At 53.8% G+C, this 24,836-nt stretch overlaps 1 protein-coding gene across 2 annotated transcripts in view; it reads left to right on the forward strand.

Moving 5' to 3' along the window:
* The first annotated feature begins 456 nt into the window (after nt 1-456).
* The window catches only part of ATP13A3 (ATPase 13A3), a 54,205-nt gene continuing 29,825 nt past the window's right edge, over nt 457-24,836 (forward strand). Inside the window, exons 1-8 of one of the 2 annotated variants that reach the window (XM_054982182.1) lie at nt 457-505; nt 14,175-14,266; nt 17,550-17,723; nt 20,307-20,486; nt 20,922-20,992; nt 21,120-21,200; nt 23,254-23,323; nt 23,568-23,702. In XM_054982182.1, the coding sequence (XP_054838157.1) occupies nt 14,219-14,266; nt 17,550-17,723; nt 20,307-20,486; nt 20,922-20,992; nt 21,120-21,200; nt 23,254-23,323; nt 23,568-23,702 (759 nt within the window). In that variant the 5' untranslated portion in view covers nt 457-505; nt 14,175-14,218. Of the gene's footprint in view, nt 506-968; nt 1,123-14,174; nt 14,267-17,549; nt 17,724-20,306; nt 20,487-20,921; nt 20,993-21,119; nt 21,201-23,253; nt 23,324-23,567; nt 23,703-24,836 lie in introns of those variants that run through there. The other variant, XM_054982181.1, reaches the window with a different exon arrangement.

A 24,836-nucleotide genomic window follows, 5' to 3' on the forward strand; every position in this document is an offset into this window, starting at 1 on the left:
CCCCTCTGCTCCTTTGCCAGCGGCCCGCAGCCGGGCTCTGCGGAGGGGGGCGCCGCTGCTTCCCCCCCCCCGCCCCGAGCACAAAACCCCCGAAGCATCTTCGTGGGCGACGGGCCGCGGGGGCAGCGCGGAGGGCCAAAGGGCGCGGCGGGGAAGGGCGCCCGTCCGCCTGCCGTTCTGCGCCACTCGCCGCCGCCGCCTCTCCCGCACGGAGGGACAGGCCAGGCCAGGCCAGGCCAGGCCAGGCCAGGCCGGCGGCGGGGCCCGCGGAAGGGGGGGGGGCGGGAGGCCGGCCGAGTCCGCCGCTGGAGCCCCACAGCAGCCGCGGGACGCTTCGGCCGCCGAGAGGGCCCCGTCCGGGCGGGCCGCGGGCCTCGCTCAGGCGCCTCTCTCGGGCCCCTGGAGCGCCCGCCCCTTCCGGCGCGCCCCGCCTGACGTCACTTCCCGCTGCGACCGGCGCGGAAGGAGCGAGGCCGGAGGAGGAGGAGGAGGAAGAGGAGGCCGGGTGAGGAGCAGTGGCGGCGGGGCGGGGCTGCTCCCCTGCCGGGACGGCCTTTCCCGGGAGAGCGGCGGCCCCTCGTGCCCAGAGCCGCCTCGCCGGGGCCCCGCGGCCTCCGCGGCAGGCAGGGCGGGCTGAGGCGCAGGGCAGGGCTCCGCCGCGGAGGCTTCAGGCCCCGCAGGGCAGGGGAGGGGCGGCCCGGTCCGGTCCGGGCCCCGAGCCGGCAGCCGAGGGGAGGCGGGCGGGAGGGAGCCCTGCCGCGCCCTGCCGCCGAGGGGCTCCGGCGCCGCTGCCTGGCGCCTCCGGGCCGACTTTGCGCGGTGGCCTGCGAAGGGCTCGCCGCTCGCGGCAGCCTCGCCCGGGTGGGGCCCTGGCGTGGATCCCGGCGGCCAGACCGGCTCTTGGAGCAGGCTGAGCTGAAGGAAGGCGGTTCGGGCCGCTTCCTTGGCTGGCTTTGCTAGCGGCAGCGTGGATCTAGGATAACCCGCGGGCGCCTGGCCCAGCCTGCGAGGCCCGCCGAACCCCCGCGAAACCCCCGTGCCCTGGGACCTCCGTCTTCCTTGTGATTTGGCCCCAGTGAACGTGCTGGTTGGAAGCACGTGCGGGGCGCTCGTCCAGGAGACGTAAGTGGGTGTGTGTTGCCCTGCCAGGCTCCCCAGAGGTTTTCCTCACTCCAGACCTTCACTCCTTCGGCGAAGGTCCTGCAGTACCCCCGGTGTGTTTGTGTGGGGGGGGGGCATGCCTGTTGGTACCGTAGCAACGAGCTTCCTTCCGTTGGAGAGCGACGGCTGGATTTGAAGGGAAGGCCAAGTGAGTAAGGGAGTCTGGAGCTGATCTGAGCTAGCTAGGCGTGAGCCCTGGGCATGTTGCTGGGCCTGCCCAGGAGTGATGCTAAGAACAGAACAAGAGGCCTGCTGGGTCTCACCGGTGAGGGGCCACCTAGTCCAGCATCCTGCTTCACACAACACCCAGCCAAGTTACTCTGGAGGGCTGATAACAGGGTTTAGAGGCCCAGGCTTTCCCACCTTATTGCCTCCTGCCACTGCTAGATACCAGCTTGGTGGTGAAAACTGCAAAGTGCCGTGAAGCTGCAGCTGACTTATGATGACCCCTGTTGGGCTTTCAAGGCTGAAGATATTCACAGGTTGGCCATTGCCGGCCTCTCTTAGTGGCCCTAGATGTGCCAAGATTGGGCTAGCCTGGGCCATCCAGGGGAGGGCATTCAGAGGTTGACTGCCTCTGAATGCGGAGGTTCCCTTTAGTCACCATGGCTAGTAGCTCCTGAGACACCTCACCTCTGTGGATCTGCCCAGTCCCCCCTTAAAGCTATCTATGCCTGTAGCCATCACTGTCTCCTCTGGCAGTGAATTTCATGTCTTAATCACTCATATAAAGTGTCTTTTTGTCTGCTGAATCTCCTGCACACCGGCTTCATTGGATGCTCTCAAGTTCTGCTGTTTTGGGAGTGGGAGAAAAAGTTCCCCCTGTTCACCCTCTCTACCGCTTGCATAATTTTATAAACCTCTATCATGTCCCCCTTTAGTCATCTCTTTTCTAAACTGAAAAGTCCTGGACTGTTTGGCTTTTCCTTGTAGGAAAGGTACTCCAGATACTTAATCCTCTTGCTTGCTGCGAGTAGTCTAGTGCCAGCTGGAAGGGAAGAGCGGAGCGAGCTCCCCGGTGGCTTCACAGGATCGGAGCTGAGTCAGCAGAGAAGCCCATCCATGAGGACTGGAGCGTCTCTCTCTCTGCCAGGCACAGGGAACAAGCAGGATGCAGCCTTAAAAGACTTTCCCGGGAGCCTGTGGGGGGATTTCTGCTCTCGGAGTTGGAGCTTGTAGGAGGTGGACCTTCAGCCTGACCCTGCCTGACAGCTGTTGTGTGTGCCACATATTGTTGATTCCTAAACTGCTGGAGTATCACACCAACTTGGGCAACCACCTGCAATGGTGAGGAGCCCTGGGTGGGTGGGGTGCTCACCATTTTTTTGGTGTCCACTTGGACTGAGCAGTCAATCTCTCCCCACGACCAGCTCCAGCTTACCTGGACACAACTTAATTCTCTGTGTGAAAACAAGCCTTTTGGAGTCTATTGGATAATCTGTGATCCTCTGGGGTCAGCAGGCCTGTCAATCGGGGCGGTAGTTTCTGGCTCCCAAGTCTATCATGCTGAATGGAACGTGGCTGTATGTCTCGCAGTCTGCGAAAACATAGCGTTCTATCAGGAATGCCCTTTTTCCAAATGTAAATACCATTTTGGTTTAGTGCTGGGGAGATACAATGGTCTGCCTGAAGCTTAAATTCTGGAACAAAAGCCTGCATTATACCAGAAAGCCCAAGATGGGAAGCGATAAAATGGGCATTGAGCAAAGAGCTTTGTTAAAAATTCGTGGGTAGACTAGTAAAATTTCCAGGTATTCATTAAGCTATGATGTCACGCCTATTGTAATGGGGTGGTTAGTGGGAGTAGAGCGGGAAGCTTTGTTCGCCGTTCTGCAACTGGGCCGTTCGAGCCAGAGAAGGATTCCTAAAAGGGGCTTGTCTTCACAAGGGCAGCAGCATCTGCTGGCAGAGCAGCAGTCAGTGTATTCAGGCACAGTGACTCGCTACGGGGTTGCAAAGTGCATGCCAGCAGGGCCTGCCGCCTGGCTTCTCTGGTTGTGAGAGTCCTGGGTAAGAAGTGCTGCCGTGAGGCTCTGCGGGGACTGGTTTTGTGGCTGCAACTTCAGGATTTACGTTTCATGCACAGAGGGTCAAGAAATGAATTCACCACTACTGCTGCATGGTGCAAAGTCCACAAATAAACAAGGAATGACAAGGCCTTCATGCCTATGTGTTAGTTGTATGTCGTACAGCAAAACATGTTCTGATGTGAAAAGATAAGTTTGTACTTCTGCTGAGAGACACCAAGTAAAATCATTGCTAGGCCCTGCAGTGACATTTCTAGGCAGCCTGGGGCCTGGAATTTGTCGAGCCCTGGTGGCACTGAGCACGAAGGCAGAAGAATGCTCAGACAGGTCATTGAAAGGTGGTAGTGGCATGAATGGGGTCACCTCCCTTTTGAAGGGGAGCGGGATTGCCTCAGCGCCCTTGGAAAAGCCTGTTTAGGTAGGCCTTGGTTCTGAAAGGGGCAGAACTCAAGCCTCTGTCTCATCTCCTGAGCGCAGGTCGAGGGGTGAAAATGCGTCTTTGGTTCTCCTGGACCTGGCCTGTCTGGGTCTCCAGGGTCAACACCAACACCTGGCATGTAGCCCAAAAGCTACCTGGTGATGAGTGTTCTTTGAGAATCGGTTCTGTGTGTTCCACGTGGCTTGCAGCGAGAGAAGCGTTGTCTAGTCAAGGGCCGTTATTCTGCTGTATTCCGTTCAGGAGGACCCAGGACTGCCTTTTACTGTATGGAAGAGAGGCTTTGGGGTCCAAAGTCCGGCTGCAGCAGCTCAGAAGGAAGTAAGCGTGAAGTGCCTCTCCCCGGAACAGTAGCAGATGCAATAAAGAGCAGAGTTCCACCCTTCTCTTGTCGAGAGTGCATGTATGTGACACTGTAATGCATATGGTGATTTGAGTCTCTGGCTTGGCTCGCTTCCTTGATTGATTTTTTTCTGCTCTGGATCCACTGATTGCCTTTAGGACTGCAGACTTCCAGCCTGATAGAGGCCACTGTTTTCTGGACAGTGTTTTAGATGCTTAATTTCCTGATTCGTTGCATATGTGTGATGTGACATGACATCTAGCAGCCCTAATAACCCAGGCTGGCCTGATCTCGTCAGAGCTTGGAAGCTAAGCAGGGCCAGTACTTGGAAGGGAGGCCACCGAGGAAGATTGGAGCTGCTATACAGAGGAAGGCAATGGCAAGCCAGCGCGGCGAGTTGACTGCATGCTTTACTTTACCTACAGTTAGTCGTACTGCTTGAACCTTGCTCTTTGCACGCACCGTTAATCCTGAGAAACCGGAAGTTCAAATTCCCACTCTGCCCTGGAAGCTCACTAGGTTGACCCTGGGCTGGTCAGCCTAACCCACAGCAAAGGGTGGTTGATGGGAGGATAGAATGGAAGAGGGGAGAGCAATGTTATAAGCTGTTTAGAGCCCTGCTGGGCATATGGAGGCAAATAAAATGGTTGCTTTCTGCCTATGACACAGCTGTAGATAGGATTGTGTTAGATGGATCTCTGGTAGCTGGAGGTCACAGGCTGAAGGCCTTGGCCCAAGCAGATGTTGGTGCTTCCAGAATGGACAGAGCAATAGGCAGTGTTTATTGCATGGGGCTGAAAGCCATTGCAACTAGGACACATAAAAGAGAACATAAACAAGCTACAATAAAAACAATGATAAAAACATATAGGTACCATAACTATGTACAAGTGAAGTATTTCAGCCTTTTAATACAGCTCTAGCCTGTGATTTCTTGGCAACCTGTGGCACTCTATGAGAAGCATGCAGTCTGAATCAGAAAGAAGGAAAGTCAGTTTCTCCACCACAGGAAAAGAAGTTACGCCTTTTAAAACAGCAGCAAGAAATTCATTTCTGGGCCCTAAGTACCAAGGCAAAACAGAATATAATGTGGAAGATCTTCTGGGGCCAAGGCTGCACAGCTGCATGTGAACTGACTTGGGAAACTGCCCTTGTTGAACATCTGCCTGCACTTTCATTTGATACCACAGTCAAGAACTGTTACTTGAGCCATGGCCATCTGTATCACAGCTCGCTTAAGCAGCACACACACACACACACACACACCCCTCATGCTCCTCCATGCGCCGCGTCTGTTCCTCTGGAGTGCTGCTGGGTTCCCTCTGACCCCAAGTCCAGGGACTCTGTGGTGAGGGGCTGTTCTTTAAAAATGATGCTGCCCCCCCCACCTGTTGAGTCTGGGTTTGGTTGAAAGGAGAAGTCGCCTAGAAAGGGAGAGCAAAGGCCGGCGTCTCCCCCCTCCCCCTCCTGCCTCCCCTTTGGGCTTGGCATCTCCCTCCAGTGCAGCGGAAGGGCTGCCTGGTGCTTGCTTGCCACTGGTGCCCCACGCTTTTCCAGGCCGTGGACAGGACTCCCCCAGTTTCCCCGTGTTTGTGCCCTGCTGTCTTGGAGCACAATGCTGCCCTTTGTGCTGGTGAGGAAGGGTTTGGCCAGCCACGCTTTGGGCTGTGGAGATAACATCGGGCTTCTGCAGGCCCCCCCGGGGGTGGGGTGGGGGGCGCTGGGGCTGTTTGTCCGCTCTGAATAGAGGGAGCTGCAGCCACATCCTCCCTCCCACCCCCCTTCAAGCTTGCCATTGTTTCCCCCCCCCCCCCCCCAAATATGCTATACGCGGCATGCCAAATACTCTTTTGATAAGGCAGTGAAAGTTGCCTTTGGAGTCTCCTTTTTTTTTAGGGCTTAGACAAAATACTTTGTTGGCGGCGCTTCCCTTGCAGATAGGCAGCTGCTGCTTAAGAGGAGCTGCTTCGTGCAAGTCCCAGAGATTAAAGCAGCGGCTGAGGACGCCTGCGGAGAACCTGCTGGTAAGGTACTCTTTCGCTGCTAGCCGGAGGCTTTCTCTGCACAGGAGGTCTTTGTCGGTGGTGTATTGATGGCTCAGAACTAGCAGCCCCGTGCTCCTCTTCACATGATGCTTGCGAGGCACGGAGGAGAGGAGAGGAGGAGAGTGCGCAAGGACAGGTGCCCTGGAATGGGCTGGAGCAGGTTTTGACGGAGCGCGGTGGTGGTGGTGGTGGTCTGCCTCCACTCCCTTGCACCCTTGGCCGTGCAAACAAGAGAGCTTTACAGTGAGAACTTAAGGGGCGCCAAGTAAGGGGTTGCTTTTTCCAAAAACACAGCCTCAAGTTTTCTTCTGTAGAGGTCACAGTTACAACATAACTATTCTTGTTATTGCCACTGCTCAGCCGCCCAATGAGATAACGTAAAAGACAAACGTGCTACCTGTGAATGGGCCCGTGGCACTCCCGGCATCCCGTTGAGAATGGAAATCCTTTTAGGAGTGGATTAGAGCGTTATTTATAGGCCTCTCATCTGATTAAAGAAATCTTAGTAGATTAATCAGTTGATCAGTTAAATCTGTATGGTTCTTCATGTGGCCCAAACAAGTGTTTGAAGAAAAGTGAATATTCCCCCCCCCCCCTTTTGATACCAGGATGTTCAGCAGGAGGGATTCTCTTGTATGCTGTTTTTCATGTTTTTATGAATACATATGTGATACAGTGTGTTGTCCAGCTGAGTTAATCATAGGGGGACTTTTGAACTGATCCAAGGGTTTTAATTAAGCCCAGCAACCCTAATTATTACACAGTATTCCCATTTTCATGCTGTCACTGAAATGTAAAATGTCCAGATATTTTGAAGCCGTTGTGTGTGTGTGTTTGGATTTCTGTGGACGGTTTTCTTAGTCTGTTTATGCTTGGGAAAGTAGGAAAGAAAAAATGCTGCGAATTAATGGAAATGATAAACCTTCTTTTCAGGGCAACATCTAACACTTTCCCAAATACCTGTAACCCTGGTTTTCCAGCAGCCACTGGTGTGAGGTGGAATCCTGGCACCCAGCCCTACAGCTCGCATTCCTCTGGGCTATTGGGAAGTCTCCATCGGGTGTTACACTTGGCTTACCCTCAAACAGCACAGGAAAAGCTTTGTTAGCCAGACAGCTCAATTGCCAGCATGCCCAAGGTCCACCTGAAGGGACTCATGTACTGCCTGTTGGGCAGCACTGCCCTCTCTTGGCTTCCAGATTGGAGCAGTGGAAAGAGGGAAGCAGTGTCCAGTGGGCAGTGTTGGAGTGGGCTGTAGGTCCCATTCAGTTCCCAGGCTTGGTGGCTGCCCATTTGACACTGCTGTCTGCTTGCTGCTGGGTAAAGGTTTATTAGCCAGCGTATTGGGTTAACTGGCAGCCCCAATTTCCTGTGGATACAGGTTCATAAAGCTTTTAGTGTATTAACGTTGTCTACTTCATTTATACCCTTCCTTTCTCCCCAGTGGATGATTCTCTTCTCCATTTTATCTTCACAACAACCTGTAAGGTAGATTAGGCTGAGAGCGTGTGACTGGCCCAAGGCTGCCCAGCAGGCTTCTGTGGCAGAGGGGGGATTCGAACCCGGGCCTTCCAGATCCTAGTCCGACTCTCTAAACATTGGACCACACTGTCTCTCAGTTTTATAACATTGCCTTAAAAGACAGTTTATAGGATGTTTTTTGTTTCTCCTAAAAAATTTCCATTGAAAATATTTTTTAAAAGCTGGGGAGATGTGAAAGGAGAGATTCTTACTCTCTCCTGCCTTTGCTAGCTCTTCTCTGTTAGATGATGTTTCTCCACCTTTTGGTTGTTCATTAACTTGTACCCTGGATGTGTGCTTGATAGCACTCCCCCCAGCCCCACCGCCCGTGGCACCGGGGAAGGCACTCGGATCAAAATGCCTGCCCCGCTGTGGGTGCCGCTTCCCCCGGGCCGCTCTCTGCCCCTTTCCTTTTTCTTTCTCAGCCAAGAAAGGCTTCTTGGGCTGGATTTTAATTCCTGCCCCTGGGCCTGGTGCCCTTCCTCTGTCTGTGTGCAGCAGGGAGATTCCTCTCCTCTTTCTCGCCGGTGTGCCTCTCCAGTGGGCTCGCGGTCATGCACTGCAGCGTCCTGAGGGGACCAGAGCTGGCCCTTGGCATCGCGTGGCGGGCCACAGGGGCCTGCCTGTCGCCTGTGTTGAGCGAGTTCTCCTGGCTGGCTGGCTGGCTGCCGTCCTTCTGGGGTGGTGCACAGGGTTGAATTCCTCGTGGTCGTGGGGGCTGGAGAGCCCCGGGGGAGTGTGTGTGTGATGCTCCTCAGGGGCGAGTTCTGGTTCCTCCCAGAGCGAGTAGTGCAGGTTCTTCTTTCCCGTGGATCGGGGCTTGCTTGAGCTGACTAGAGCCGCAGTGCTCAGCCTCTTTGGACCTGGGCCTTGACTTCTTATGCAGCTTGAACCCAGTCGTGTTTACTTTGAAGTAAGCCCCACTATATTCAATGGCTCTTACTCCTGAGTAAGTATGTACTGGATTGTAGCCTCGTTTTTCTGGCGTGTGTTCCTGCTGGCTTGAGTCCTTCTCTTCTCTGAGTCCTTTTCTTCCTTCTCCCTTTTTAAAACTATAACTAGACTCCCCCCCGCCCCCCCGCCCCCCCGCCCCCCCCGCCCCCCGCCGAAGCCACGGCTGCCGGGGTCCTGCTGGGAAGCCTGACCCTCCAGTCAGAGAGCAACAGGGTGGAGAAGAAGGGGTGGATGTGGAGAGAAGATGGCGGGATCTAAGGACTGGGGCCTTGGGGCTTGAGTCCCCTGGGAAGCCTGGTTTTCATTCTCTGCCCGTTCTGAGTGGCGTTTGCAGGGAGGGGGGAGGGTTGACACACGTCGCCCCAGTCCGTGAAGTAGCTGACAGTCCTGGGCTGAAGCCTGCAGGGGGGCTGGTGGACGGGTCGGATCCCCTGGGCACGCTTGTGGAGGAAGGGGGAGCGGCTCTTCCTCCTGCCCTAGCAGCGCCCTGCTTGTCCTGAAAATCCTCTTGGGGGTGCCGCAGTCCGTGGGGAGAGGGGAGGGGGCTGCTGAGGGGAGCGGGGAAGCGGGGCGGGGGGGGGGGAAGCCGCCACTTCCGGTGCCCGTTCAGAGCACCAGCTGAAGAGGAGGGGAGGGGTTTTGCCTGATTCCCCACCGCATCTGCCGTACCATGGTATGTTTTATACTTGAGGTCATTTTCGGGTAAGCAGCTGGCCGTTGGGAGGAGGTTTCAGGTGGGCAGCCGTGTTGGTCTTTAGGAGAAGAGCAAGATTCGGGCCCAGTTAGCTCCTTAAAGACCGAGCAGATTTCCAGGGAATGAGCTTTCGAGAGTCAGATGCCCGGAGTGGGAAAAGGGAGCTCTGACTCTCGAAAGCTCATTCCCTGGAAATCTGCTTGGTCTTTAAGGAGCTAACTGGGCCCGAATCTTGCCATTGCGAGAAGGCAGGGACAGATGTGCTACTTCTGTGGATTTTTTCATGGGGGGCCAAACAATGTCAGCGTAGCAGTTGTTGAACGAGAGGGAGGGCTGGGATCTTAGACACAGACAACCTTGCCTGTGCCTCGGAAGGCCCAGCAGCTGCCCTCCGCCCACCGGGGAAGCCCTGCGAAGAGTCCTCCTCCACTCCCAGGAGCGGAAGGGCAGGGGGCCGTCAGGAGTGGAGGTGAGGCAAGTGTGACGCGGAGGAGGGCTGCTCTTCTTCCCAGGGAGGTTCCAAACAAAAGCCCCCCCCCTCGCACCAAGCAAAGATGGGTGGGGGTGGGGGGCTAGGATGCTCCTTCCAGCTCCTGGGTCTGCTGTGGAAAGCTGAGTGACACTTGTGCACTTGAGCTTCGTGCTTCATGAGTGACTCTGCTCATAGCTACCCATCTTGATCTGCTCATAGTGTAAAGCAAAGCTCCTGAGGGCAAAACTTCCGAATGTGATCATGTGCTGATGGCGCCTGGACAAGGGCTGCGTGATCAGGAGGGGGTGTGTGGGCATGTCGAGGGGAACGTGGACTCCGTGTGCGGCAGCATAGAACAAGTCAGACTCCGTGCTGGGGATTGCTAAGAGAGGGGCTGAAAGGAAAGCAGCCAGTACTGTCATGCGTGCGGAGTGGCCTCACTGGGAATACTGTGTGCAGTTCGAGTCACCGTATCTCCAAAAGGACACTGCAGAGCTGGGAGAAGAGGAGGAGGGGGTGGAGCCCCTTTCCTAGGAGGCCAGGCTGGAGAGGCCGGGATGTTTCAGTTTAGAAGAAAGGTGGAGGTGGTGGTGGGGGGGGGATGAGATTTGAAAAAAATAGGTATGGGGTAGTGGGGGAGGGATTTCCCCCCCTTCATCTTCCCTAATGCTGGAACCTCTGCGCACCCGGTGGAATTGATGGGCAGGGGAGCCCGGACAGACGGACGGAAGTTCTGCCTCGCTCCCTGCTGCTGTGGGGTGTTTAGTTGGCTGTGAAAGGGAATTAGATAGATTGGTGGAGCTATCCATGGTAATTTGCAAAGGGGGCTGAGGAAGGTCTCCCTGGCAGAGAGCGCGCACTCTCCTTTGCGTTGTTGTGGGAGTGGCTGTTGTCGACACCCCAGCTCTGTGGGTTTGGGAGAGGCATCCAGTCGACCCCTACATGAAAAGGAAGGCTAGGCGGGACAGGCCGCGGGTTGGCTTTTTGCTCCTCTGTGGGGAAGCAAGCAGAGGGGACATGCCAGGGGCTGTGGGGGGTGGGTTGGTTCTGGAGGATTCTCCCCCCTTCCCCCCCGCTTGCTTGTGAACTTCCTCCCTAAGGCGCCCAAAGCCTTGGTTTTGCCAGGCGGGTGGCCTCATTGGGCTGCGTGGTGGGCCCAGCCGTCTCCTGTTTCGTCCTCTTGAAAGCCTTTCATAAATTTAGGGCAGTAGCAGACAGGATATTTGTAGGGTGATTCTCCCGCCTGGCTGGTTGCAGTTGGGCTGTTTAATCTTCTGTGTGTGGTGCTGAAGGGCCACGTGACTCTTGGATTCACGTGTAACGCCAGACTTGGGATCAGTGCTGTGCTCCGTGATGGAGCACAAACAGCGGGGGGGGGGGGCGGGGGGGGGGGCTCTGCTCCTCTTCCTCTGGAGGCCCTTTGGCTGTAGAAAGACCCAGGTAGTAAGACCTAAAACTGGGTGCGGGGGGGGGGAGAGTAGATATATTTGGGTCCTTCTGCTAAGCATGTAACTTAACCAGGCTTAGAGTGATGGCGAGGACTTCTGGGCTGCTTCCCCTCAGAGAAGGTTCTCTGTGTCGCTCTTGCTGCTGCTGGCCAATGCAGAGGCTTTTGCAGCGCCCACAGAGTAATCCACACAGCAGTTCCCCCCATAACTTCCCTGCCTCAACCCCCCACAGCCCCCATGTCCTCTCCCTCCATCAGAGGGTTTAAAAATGGGAATTGCTAGATCACTGTACCGTGATAATGCAACCACCTACCAATCCCCAGTTTTCATTCCCCCCCCCCCCCCCCCGCCAAAAGCTTCTAGCTCTCTTTAATGGGAAGTTCTAAGGGGAAATGTGCAGCCTACACATTTTGCTTTTTAACTCCATAACAAAAAAATGGCTAGAGACTTTTTCTTTTTAATCTGGAGACTTAGTATATGTTTGCTACAGTTTGTTATAATGTTATATAGTAAAGAGTCCAGTAGCACCTTTAAGACTAACCAACTTTACTGTAGCATAAGCTTTCGAGAACCACATCTCTCTTCATCAGGTGCATGGAGGGTATGGAGAAACTGGCCATATATATATACAGATGTTGAGGGGAGGGGGGAGTAGATGCAAATCAGTTTGCGTCTGATAATGAGATAACCATTCATAGTCCCTATTCAGTCCCAGCTTGACAGAGTCAAATTTGCATATGAATTCCAATTCAGCAGCCTCTGGTTGGATTTTGTTTTTGAAAGGTTTCTGTTGAACTACAGCGACCTTTAAGTCTTTGATGGAATGTCCTGTTTGATTGAAGTGTTCTCCCACTGGTTTTTGGAAGTTGGCATTTTTAATGTGTCCGTTTGTGTCCGTTCTTTTTGTGTGTGTGTGTACAGAGGTTGGCTGGATTTATTATGTTATTACATTATTGCAATCTGTCAGTTAATGTTTGTTTTAAAGGCCCCCCTAATCCCTCCAGTTGGGGGGTGACTTTGGGGGGCCAAGGTGAGAAAAGGGGTGTTGATGTTGGTAGAACTGCGAAAATATGCACCGTCCTATCCATGCCGTATCCTAAGGCTCTTGGATGCTTCCGAAAACCAGGCTGCCAAGTGGAGCAAGACCAGCATGTGGAAACAGCCCCTGGCACCCTGGCCTAACACACATCCAAGCCCTTGAGCGTTGGCAAGGAGGGGCTGCGTTCTTGACTTGAAGGCTAGAAGCCACGGTGTGCAGTCATGGTCAGGGAGGGCACGCTGCATTTCGGATTTCCATCCAGCCACGTTTGGTGTCCTGTGGCAGGGACCTGTAATGGACTGTTATCCGCGCCTTAACAAAGTTCCTACTGGTTGTTGTTGGTTTTCCGGGCTGTATTGCCGTGGTCTTGGCATTGTAGTTCCTGACGTTTCGCCAGCAGCTGTGGCTGGCATCTTCCGAGGTGTAGCACCAAAAGACAGAGATCTCTCACAGTGTCACTGTGACCCACAACAACCATCGTTCTCCGGCCGTGAAAGCCTTTGACAATACAAAGTTCCTACTATCTCAAAAGAAAGATTTATCTTTTACTCTTTGATAGCTTTCAGCAATTAATTTAAGACCTGTCAAACAGGACTACTCTGCTTATCAGTACATTATTTATAGGGTCCTTTTCGCTTTACCTTTTCTCCTCGAAATACACAGACACCTTTCTAGAGTTTATTTCCTTTTATTGAAATTACACTCTAGTTTTTAATGAAGCAAGATATCAAAATATATATAGTCATGAATATAAATCCTACAAAAACAGAACACAAAAAAGCAATAAGAATTAGGTTTGCTAATATTTCCTATTTAACTCTAAGTTTAAAACAATCAAAGTTTCTAGGAAATGCATTAAGATTCCCATAGCAACGGTAAAATTCTCACCTAGGTCCTCATGAGATTTCTTCCAGTCAGAAATCTGACATATTATCAGAGTTGGCATTTTTTGCAGATTATCTTATGCAAAAATCTGAGATCTTTTTCATGTGATAGCATAGATAAACTATGGTTGGTTTAATGCTTAATTAAATATTCATATTTTCTATTGTATAATGTTCTAATTAGCCAAAAAGTGATGTTTTATCCAATTTGCAAAGTAAGACTAAGCATCTGTGAAATACGACTGGAGGAGTTAAGTGAGTAGATCGGCACCGGTCCATTCTGTGATTGGAAGGCATTAATCTAGATACTGTCCACTATTTTTAATTAGCTGTCAAAGATGAAAGTTCACCGGTGTTGGTTATGCAATAAGTGAGAAACAAACCCACAGCAGAGTTCATGCAGAGTTCAGGAAGTTCACTCGGATACATGTGTACTGCTCGAGACTAGCCTGCTCTGCTCTGCACTGCTATAACGTAGGTGCCTTCGCTGGCCTGCAGGGGACTTGGGGTGGAGGAAAGAGCTGGGGCCAAGGATACCTCGTCCGTCCTTCCTTGGGGGGAGAGGAGGGCCTGGGGAAAGGCCACGGGGGGGGGGAAGGGGGGAAGCCCATTGGCACACAGCCAAGGCTGCACCCTTCAGCAGGCCTCCTTGGAACGGATTGCAAGGAAAACGCTCACCGTGGCTTTTGGTTGGATGTTCTAGTTGCCGTTTCTGAAAACTGCAGAGTGCCGCCCGGCAGGGTCTGTGAGGCAGAGCTCGGTGATCAAGGCATCTATTCATCTAAGAAGTATAGGAGAGAATAGATGAGCCTTTAAAAATCAGATGGTGGGATGAGTAGGGGGAATGGGTCGATCACGCCGCTTGCTTCTCCGAGAACTGGCCCCCAGTTGTTGTTGTTGTTGTTGTCGTCGTCGTCCCTGTGAAAGAAGTAAGCTTGATGCGCAGATGCGGGATCCATGCAGGTCACTTGGTGGGAATTACATGAACTTCTTGTGGAGTGTGGCAACGTGTCCGTTCCTGGGTGGGCCTCTCTCCAGTGACGCCTGTCGCATTTGGGCTGGTGCTCGGAGCCTCTCGGGGTATTTGCAAGGCCTGTACATTGCCTAAATAGCTGCTCACTGTGTCTCCCTCCTTCCTTTCCCAATCCAGGCTTTCTGGTGTCTGAAGCCAAGAAGTTCTGTGCCGCAGGGAACATGGAGAATGAGGAAAAAGTCATCAACAAAGGCGAGGAAGAGGAGATGGTAATGGGCGTTTCTAAACGGAGCAGAAGTGCTAGTCTTCCCTTTCTGGAGTGAGCAGTTGCGGGAAAGAAGCTTTTCCGTCATCCCGAGGGCCGGTCTCTGGGCAGAAACCCTCTTGACACCTGGGGGCCCTTGAAGCTGCAGGAATGGAGCCAAGGCGCCCCCCCCCCCCGCCCCGTGCTGTGAAGCCAGCCAGGGGCAAGTGGGGTTCTCTTCTGCAAGATGCTCGTGACTGCCCTGGCATGAGCCAAACCTTTTAGCTCAAAGACAGTTGTGCTCCTAGGGCTGAGCGAGTCTGGCCCCGTGGGCCCCCCCAGGCAGCCTCCTTACTGGGAGAGCAGCCTGGCCCCTGCTGCTTGCCCGGGGGGTCTTCATGTACAAAAGCCCTGTTTGGAGCTTGAGTTGGGGCTGGGAGAGGTGTGTGGGTTGGCACCTCTTGGCCTGGCCCTGCAGTTCCTTGCCCTGCTGCAGACCAGGGCTCCTCCGGGAGTTCCCTTTCCTTTGTGGTCCAGCTTCTAGATCACAGGGTTCCTGCCTGGCTTGTGTCGCTGGTCCTTCCCACCTCCGGATCCCCTTCTCTAGGCTCACCGCGGGGTCTGGAGCTTCCAGCCGCCCTCGCCTGCTCCTGCTCCTCCTGCTGGGGGACCCAGTGCTTCTCTTGCCTCTGTGCGAGATGCGGGTGAATTCCGAATGGCCTGCTGCCGCCCTCTGCTGTCCTCATCAGCCGCTCATCTTCAGGGCCCTGCAGGCTGCCGGGCTGGCCCAGGCAGCTCTGAAACGGCCTCTGTAGCCTTACGCTTTGAGGAACCTGCTTGGGACTTCTAGCAGGGGAGATGAAAGGCAGCTCTCTGAACTTTTAGGACGTTTTTAGCCTCCCTTTTTCACTGTTTTGGTTAGAACCGTAGAGCTGGAAGGGGACCAGTGGTCATCTAGTCCAGCCCCTCGCACTGCGCAGGAAATTCACAACTATCTCCTCCCCCACCCACCCCAGAGTGACCTCTGCTCCGTGCCAAGAGGATGGCCAGTCTGGAGGAAATGGGCATATAAGGAGGGGGCACATGAGCCTGGTACCAGCTCATCCCTTCTTGCACTCTGCGGACATTCATATTAATGGCATTCAGTGCCCAGAGCCCCTGGAGATGGGCAGTATATAAATTGAATAAATAAATAAATAAAGTCAGAGAATCATCATAGTAATATAATAATTACAGCAACAACATTTGATTTATATGCCGCCCTTCAGGACAACTTAATGCCCATTCAGAGCGGTTTACAAAGTATGCCATTATTATCCCTACAACAAAACACCCTGTGAGATCGGTGGGGCTGAGAGAGCTCTGAGAGAGCTGTGACTGACCCAAGGTCACCCAGCTGGCTTCAAGCAGAGGAGTGGGGAATCAAACCTGTTTTTTTCTGATTAGAGTTCCGCACTCTTAACCACTACACCAAACTGGCTCTTATAGCTGTAATGTGGCCATTTGGCCTCTTCTAAAATACCTTCAAGGAAGGAGAGCCCACCACCTCCCAAGGAAGCCTGTTCCACTGAGAGACTGCTCTAAACATTAGGAAGTTCTTCCTAATGCATAGCCGAAAACTCTTTTGGTTTAATTTTAACCCATTGTTTCTGGTGCCTACCCTTTGGGGCAACAGAAAACAACTTTGCTCCACCTCCTGTTTGTGAAAAATGGTTATCGTATCACCTCTCAGTCGTCTCCTCTCCAGGCTAAACATTCCAAACTCCTTCAACCTTTCCTCATAGGACCTGGTCACCAGACCCCTCACCATCTTCCTTGCCCTCCTCTGGACACCTTCCAGCTTGTCTATATCCTTCTGAAATTGTGGTGCCCAAAACTGAACACAACACTCTAGGTGAAGTCTAACCAGAGCAGAGTAGAGCAAAACCATCACTTCTCGTGATCTGGACACTGTGCTTCTGCTGATACAGCCCCAAACCGCATTTGCCTTTTTAGCTACTGTATCACACTGCTGACTCATGTTCAGTGTATGGTCTACTAAGACCCCTAGATCCTTTTTGCACATATTACTGCCAAGACCAGTCTCCCCCATCCTATAATTATGCCTTTGGTTTATCCTACCTAAATGCAGAACTTCATGTTTCTCCCTGTTGAAATTCATTCCGTTAGTTGTTTTAGCCCAGTTTCCCAGCCTGTCAAGATCACCTTGAAACTTGCACCTGTCTTCTACTGTATTTGCAACCTCCCCCCCCCGGCCCCAAATTAGTATCATCTTCCGATTTAATGAGCATCCCCTCCATTCCTCTGTCCAAGTCATTCATAAAGATGCTGAACAAGACAGGGCCCAGGGCAGAGCCCTCAGGCGCTCCACTTGTCCCTCTTCCCCCAGAGTATGAGGACCCATTGACAAGTACTGTTTGGGTGAGATCTGTCAACCAGTTACGGACCCACCTAACAGTAGTAGAATTCAAACCACATTTACCAATTTGTCAACAAGAATATCACGTGGAACTTTATCAAAAGCCTTACTGAAATCGAGATAAACTATGTCCACAGTATCTGCCTGACCCTCTCAAAAAAAGAGATAAGGTTGGTCTGACATGACTTGTTCTTAAGAAGCCCGTGCTGGTTTTTAATAATTACAGCCGTCTTTTCCAAATGCTCAAGGACTGCCTGGTTGATGATTTGGTTGCTTGTATTTTAATCATTGATTCATATTGTAAAAACGGTTGTTTTGTTTATATTTTATACTGTAAGCTGCCTTGAGCTCCTTTTGGTGGTGGAAGGGCAGCTAATAAATATTTTAAAGAAAGACACATTGCCCTGCAATGTGCCTGGTGGGCTGTTTGAGAGAGAGCGTGGCAAGTAACTCCCCCAGAGAGAGCTCTGGTCTGCACATGGTTTCTGGAAGAGAGGAAGCAGTCCTTCCCGAGCCCTGGGCTTCCTTGCTCCTGCCAGGTCGCAAAGGTTTTTCTGCCTTTCTCTTTGCTCTGCCTCTTGGTGGCAGAAGAAGGTGTTTCTGCTCAGGGCGTAATACAGGGCTGGAGGCGACCCGGCCCGAGCAGCTGTCCCTGCAGTGTCTCTCCGGAGAGGCTGCCTTGGAGGGTCAGTGTGTCCATCTAAAGCAGCCCTGGGTTTCAAGGAAGCCATCTTCAGGGATGCCTCTTTCAATTTGCTGCTGAGAGGGTGGGGCAGAACAGGCGCCTGGGCCTTGGAAGTGCGGGAAGGGGTTTCTCCCACTCCTGAGCTCTCCCGCCAAAGCTTGTCGGCACGCCAGTGTCTCTGATGGGTTTCCCTGTTTCTTGCAGGAGATCTACGGTTACAATCTTTGCAAGTGGAAGCTGGCGTTAGTTGCTGGGGGGGTGCTTTGCACTGGGGGCTTCCTCCTCCTCCTCCTCTACTGGATGCCCGAGTGGCGGGTGAAAGCAATGTGCCGGAGGGCTCCGCTCAGAGGCTGCGAAGTGGTGCTGCTGAGGACCACGGTAAGCCCCCCCTGCCAGGCCCAGAGCCTCCTCCGGACTGCTGCTCCACAGATGGCCAGGGAGGCCACCGAGCCCTTCTCTCCAGGAAGCCGGCTGGCTGGAGGGTTTTTGTTCCCTGCTTCATGGCCTGCTGCTAGCCTGAGGACTTTGCTCAGTACCAATTTGGGCTGCTCTGTTTTTCATGGTTTTATGCCCTGGCTGGCTTTTATTGGCATGGTGTTTATTACTCACTGGATTGTTTTATTGATCTGTTTCTGTTGTCATGATTGTTTTTATTGTCTGCATGGTTTGGTTTTGTTGTTGTGAGTTGCCTGGAGCAGGTCTGGGGAGGTGGCGTACGTATTTTTCTAAAAATGTTAGTAAGTAGATAATGCTCCCGTGCTGTCTCAGCCTCTGGAGCTCTGCAGTTTGGAAGTCAAGCAATGTGGGCTTGGTGATTTGTTTAATGAAAAGCAATAGGCTGAGACCTGCTGGAGGTAGCTCACAAAGTGACAATAGTGCAATAAATCATACAGACAGCATAAGAGTGGTCAGTATTAAAACCATCAATTCAGCAGCCTAAAGTGATTCCCACTAAAGAGCCCTCAGGCTAGAAGCAGAATATTAAAAACTGAAAATTATGGAACACCCCCAATCCCCCCGGGAGTTAAAATAGCCTAGGTAAAATGGAAAACAGACAGTGAGCTTCAAGGGGAAGGGTGTTCTAAAGGAGAGGGGCCACCACTAAAAAAGCCCCGTCTCTGCTGTTCCTTGGCTGACCAATTCCAGAAGGAGGTGGTAGAGGTCAGTCCCTATAGGAAAGAATAAATGGGCACAAGTCTGGCATTAGAAATGACAACACTCAAAAACCAGTGGGAGACCATTTTAACCCTCCAGGACTTTCCATTGCTGACCTAAAAGTGGCTGTCCTGAAACAAAGACGCTTCAAGGGCAGATTACAATGTGAGATTGCTGCGCCCGTCTTCATTTGCAAGTTCAGAACAATGGAAGCCCTGGAGTGGAATAGAGACCCGGGATTCTTATCTCGCTACAGATGCTAAAGCTGCAGTGTACCCTTGCACCTTCGCATTCTGACAGGTGGCCTTGCAGTGCCCCTCCCACGCTGGAGGCTCAGGGATCTCCATTCCTGCTCGCGTCTGACAAAGGGCTCTTTGTCTCTCAAAAGCCCCGTCTTGTTGGTCTTTAAGGTGCTGCCGGACTTCCATTGAAATGCATTTGGCACATGATTTTTTAGTTTGGTCTGTATAATATTTTATTTTTGTATGCTTTTAAACTTACATATAACTTGTGTATTTATCAAAGCATAATTACTTTATTGGTGTTATATATGTTCTTGCAATAGATTTTTATCTGTTCTTCAACCATTTTTGGTTTATCGTGTATTTTTATTTTATTTAAACAAGGCAGAGTAACACAGTGTCAGTCAATACAGTCAATCGCCGAGGCATTTCAATAAACAGAGCGACAGGGTCTATAAATGCAAACCTGCAAAGATTTGAGAACAAGCAGAAATCCCAACCAGAGTGGAAGAAATGTGCCCAGAGAGAGACCCCAAGGGGTGGTGGGCGGGGGGGGCAGCAGTCAGGCCCACCCACCCTCTAGTTCTCCGCAGAAGGTGCTCGTTCCTGGGAAAGGCCCAAGCAGAGTGGAAGGTCATGCCAGGAAGGGGCCTGAGACGAGACCTCTTGGGCAGGGATTTCCCCTGATAAGAGGAAGAGCTCTGCTGGATCCAGCCCAGCGGCCGTGTCTCACACAGAGTGCTGGCAAAACCTCCCGTTGGTTTTGCCTCCTGGGCCTGTGAGATTCAGGGGTGGGCTGCCTCTGCGTGTGGAGGGTGCCCTCAGTCTCCATGGCTGGTCACCACGGATGGGCCTCCCCTCTGTGGCTCTGTCTGATCCCGTGATGGAGCTGCCTGGGCCTGCGGCAACCTCTGCCTCCTCTGGCAGTGGGTTCCGCCTCTTAACTCGTGCTCCGTGTCGAGCATTTCCTTGGGTTGGTCCTGAGCCTCCTCATCACCTTCACTGGGCGCCCTCAAGTTCTAGTATTGTGGAAGAGGGAGGTGGGGGGTGGTGACGATGCCAGCTATTCAGAAAGAGGGATTTTAGAGAGTAGAGAGGGGAGCTAGTGGGCCAGAGAGCCAGGCAGCTTTCTGGTCTCCACGTGGGAACTGGCCCTTGCCAGGGCTTCTTTTCCATGCTGCTCGCCCAGTGGCTCCCCAGCCTGATGCCCCTTGGCCTCTGCAAGGCCTGGCTTGTCTGTGTTGAGGTGGGGCTGGGGCAGGGCTGCCCCCCTTGCCCTTGTTCCAGAGCTTCCTTCTCCCACCCTTTCCTGTGGTGCATAATCCGAAGAATGGAAGACTCTTGAGCACAAGCGACTTGTGGATCTTTTGGGGGGGGGGGGAAGTCTGGCCATCCAGAGGACAATCCTCCCCTCCTCCCAGATATCAGTGGACTTTTCGGGGGAGATCTCCAGTTCCAGAAGATGAAATAAAGGCAACACTGGCCAGTCGTTAGTTCATCAGGAGCTGTGGCGCTCTTGCAGCTAATTGTTTGAAAAGCCTTTTCTCTCTTTTTGCTTTAAAAGGATGAATTCCACAGCTGGTTTTGTGCAAAGGTTCGCATTGTGCTTTCTTTGGGATCCGATCCACTGCAGACTCCAGCGTTCTTGAGAGAGAAGGTGACCAATGGCGTCAGCGACCATTTATGTATAGATGCCTTGGAAGACAATGATCAGAACAGATTCTCCCAGGGCCAGTTGCAGGAGGTACCCCCCTCTTTGCGGAACTGTCCTCTTTGCTTCTGTCACAGAAGTGCAGTGTGTGGGGGTGTGGGGGGCGTGGGTGTGGGTGTGGGTGCTAGCCTCAGATGCTTGCTTTCCAGGGCTGGTGTGTGTGTGTGTGTTTGGGGAAGAGAGCTGGGTTCCTGTGCCATGAGCATTCGATGCCCCTCCCCCCTTTAGCTAGACCTTTCCAGGTGAGGTGTTACTCCAAGACAGCTGAGTCGCACTGAGGCGAATTGCACCAATGCCAGTTTTTGCTGGCAACAGAGGCAGCTTGTAGCCCCCCAGGTGCGCTCGGCCTCTCTTGCTGGAATGCAGCACCCTTTCCATCTTCTGCTCTGAGTTTCCAGCCCTTTTGCCGTTCAGTTCTCTCTTCTGAGAAGTCTCTGAGAGCGTCAGTTGCGTTTCTCTGCTTTCCAGATCCGGCATTTTACCCACCACAGTGTGAAGTATTTCTGGAACGAGGGGGTCCAAACCTTCAGCTCCATAAAGTAAGAGGCGCTGCGGTTTTCTGTCCCTTCCTTGGCCCCCCCCCTAAGAGATGCATTGCAGAAGGAAAGCTGCCACTTCTGCCCTCTCAGAACGTCTTTTTCATCTGGCCGTCTCCGCTTGCTTTAGGGGCCTGGAGGGATCCGTTTCCTGTTCGTCAGTCCACAGCGAGCACAGCGCAGGACTGACCAAGGGGGTCCGGGATTATAGGTACTTTTAAGAAAACTGGTTTGCATCCTGGTAACAGGTCACAAATGTACACAACTGTTTGTCCACATGTGGGGTGGGGGCAAGGCTTTGTGTGTACATTGAGGGATGGTTTGGAGAGGAGGTTTTCTTTTAGAGTGTAGCCGTACACTTCTAGATTTGGGTAGTAAACCTGAAAATTGACAGATCCTGGGAGCCAGGTCTTTTCCAGCTTTTGAGAACGTGCAAGGATTGAAATGCTGTTTTCAGGTTGTGCGGGTGGGGGGGGGGTTAGTGCCCAGCTGTGCATTGGCTGCTTTTACACATTAGGAACTTCCCCCAGACTCTGGGCCAATCTGTGCCCGTCGGGCCTGTGTAAGCTGGAGGGCACTCTTTGGTTTTTCAGATGCCTGCTGGTGATGCCCAGCTGCAGAGCTGCAGACAGCCTCACTTGAAAAGGGGCTTTACCTTTATCACCAGGCAGCGGCACAGGGCCCACCGAGCTCTAAGCACATGACAGGAAGGGGTGTGACATCAATTGTATGACAGGAGGAGGCAGTGCCCGAGTTACACATTTGCTGGTGGGGAGGGGAGCTGGTCCCCACTGTAAATGCTTGTGGAGGGAGGCAGGGGGAGACACTAAGTGGCGTGTGGGGCTGGTAGGGGGGGGAGCGTTTGACTCCCTGTGTTAAAAAGCACCCTCCATGCCACTGAGTGCTGCTGAGCCCCCCATCCTGCAGCTTCTCCCAGAGCAGCCAGAGGCATGGCACCCTGGTCCTCTGCACATGTTCGCTTGCAGCATGTCTTGACTGAACGCTTTACTTTATAGCCCGCCTGTCTTGCTGAGGCTCAAGGTGGATGACACAGAGTGGAATAATGCAGTCAAATAGCACCAGACATCCAACAAAAATGCACTTAGGTTTATAGCAATTAGAACAATTCACAGAAAGGATCAGGCATGATATATATAAAAAAGGAAGAGGCAACAGAGGAGTAAGAGCGAGGTAATACCATCCGATAAACAGAGGCATAGAGTGCAGTCCCGTTCCTTCAATAAAGCGCCCTCCTGAACCGTCCCATTATACTACGGCCTTGCTCCCTTTCATAAAAGCGCCCTCCTGCGCTATTCGGTTTTACGTTGTTGGCGGGATGACAGGAGCACGGGAGCCTCCCCGGTCGTCTTGGGCAGGCCATTCCACAAGGAGGGAGCCGACGCAGGGGATGCGCCCGTACGGGCACTGGCGGATCTTGCCCGTTGGCGTGCCTCTTCTAAAGGCAGCCAAGAAAGCGGGCTCTGAAGGGATTCTGTGACGCTGCTGACCCACTGGGCTGAGGGCCAGGAGTCGAAAATGGACAGGAGGCACGTGCCCTGTGGGGAGTAGCAGGACCGGTCTCAGGCTGCTGCCATAGAGAACAGACGTGTACGAACTCCGGAGAGGCAGATGTGAGGAAGACACGGGTGGGTGCCCACGCTGCCACCTGAGCTGTGCGTTGGGCCCCCGGCGTGCTGCGTCAGGCCTGTGTCTGCCATAGAGACAGGAGCTCTAGAGCAGTCCTCGCCGAGTGGCCCCTCTAGGCGCTTGCTGGCAGATCTCAAGAGTCGGGTGAGGCTGCTTCTGCCAGTGCAGGCAGGGGCGGCCTGTGTGCTAGCGGAGCCCCCACTCTGCCCCTGTGCATGGCCTGCATGGGCAAGGTTGGGCACGGGCCAGAGTGGGGGCCTCATGGCATGGAGTTCTCCGCTGACCCATGGCTTTGGGTTTGATGCTGCCCTAGTCTGTCTTTCAGCCCAGAGAGGCCCCTACCACCCTCCAGCCAGGCTTGGCAGACTAATGCTGTGCCACGAGGCTGGCTTTTGCCACTTGAGGAACTACACCTGGGGCCGTTGGACTGAGATTCTATCGAACAGGGCAGGGCACAGGTCATTGTGTCTTTGGCCCCTCCTGCCAGTGCTGCGTTCTTTCTCTCATGTGCCAACTGCTTGTGACTGTTCCTTGCTGTCATAGTGTGGAAGGGAAATGCTCTGTATTGACAAGTAGGATTTTCAGTGTTTATTTTTTTTAAATCATGTCTAATACAGAAGATTGTTCTACGGAGTCAATGAGATTGCTGTGAAAGTGCCTTCTGTTTCCAAACTGTTGATTAAGGAGGTAAGAGCTGGTAGTTGTCATGACTGTGTTGGCGGGGGGGGGGGCTGTTCCCCACCCCTGCCCGTTTTGCAGCCCCTCTCTGCTCTAGTGGCAGGTGGGTCCCCTTGCTGGCATGCAGGCAGATGACTGGTTTGGAAAGATGTCTGCCACATTTGGTCCGGGGCTGTTCCAGCTGCAGCCGAGAGTGCTAAGGGTGTCTGACTTGGCGCGCTCTTTCTCCCCTCCCTGTCTTTCGCCCTCCCAGGTTCTCAACCCGTTTTACATTTTCCAGCTGTTCAGTGTGATCCTCTGGAGCACAGATGAATATTACTACTATGCGCTGGCCATTGTGGTGATGTCTCTGGTCTCCATTGCGAGCTCCCTGTACACCATCCGGAAGGTAGGCCTCCCTGGGGCCCAGGGCCAAGAGGCTTCGTGGGGGTACCCACCCTCTTGTGCATTTTCACGTGGGCAGACTTGTGCCCGTGCGTGCCTGGACGCCGGAGGACATCAAAGAGGAGCGCTCTCCTTTCCCAGTGTGTTGTCTCTGTGAGGCTGAGAGACCTGCTGGGGCCGAAGCGTTCTAGGCAGAGTGGCCTGTAAAGCTGGGACTGCAGTTCTGTAGGCAGGCCTGGCCTGGGGCAGCAGACGCTGCAGGGGCTCAGGGGGTGACACTGCACTTGGCCCAGGCTGAAGGGTGGCTTCCATCTCTGGCCCCTCTGTGGGCCGGCCGTTGCTCCTTGCTGTCGTGTCAGCATTCCAGGCTTGCTTGAATGGCTGCTGCCCACTCAGGAGAAGGGGACGGGCCAGCCTGTGGTCTGGTCCTGCTTGGGGCTGCTTATTGTATTACTAGCAAGAAAGCCCCATTGTGAGAAGAAGTACAACATGGTCTGGAAACCTGGGGCTGGGGAGGGCTGTCAGAAGGGGGGGCATGGGAGGGCTGGCTGGCAGAGGGGGCATGGGAGGGCTGGCAGGCAGAGGGGGCATGGGAGGGCTGGCAGGCAGAGGGGGCATGGGAGGGCTGGCAGGCAGAGGGGGCATGGGAGGGCTGGCTGGCAGAGGGGGCATGGGAGGGCTGGCAGGCAGAGGGGGCATGGGAGGGCTGGCTGGCAGAGGGGGCATGGGAGGGCTGGCAGGCAGAGGGGGCATGGGAGGGCTGGCTGGCAGAGGGGGCATGGGAGGGCTGGCAGGCAGAGGGGGCATGGGAGGGCTGGCAGGCAGAGGGGGCATGGGAGGGCTGGCAGGCAGAGGGGGCATGGGAGGGCTGGCTGGCAGAGGGGGCATGGGAGGGCTGGCAGGCAGAGGGGGCATGGGAGGGCTGGCTGGCAGAGGGGGCATGGGAGGGCTGGCAGGCAGAGGAGGCATGGGAGGGTTGGTAGGCAGAGGGGGCATGGGAGGGCTGGCTGGCAGAGGGGGCATGGGAGGGCTGGCTGGCAGAGGGGGCATGGGAGGGCTGGCAGGCAGAGGGGGCATGGGAGGGCTGGCAGGCAGAGGGGGCATGGGAGGGCTGGCAGGCAGAGGGGGCATGGGAGGG

The sequence above is a fragment of the Eublepharis macularius genome, chromosome 6 (assembly GCF_028583425.1).
Source record: "Eublepharis macularius isolate TG4126 chromosome 6, MPM_Emac_v1.0, whole genome shotgun sequence".
Classification (NCBI taxonomy): domain Eukaryota; kingdom Metazoa; phylum Chordata; class Lepidosauria; order Squamata; family Eublepharidae; genus Eublepharis; species Eublepharis macularius.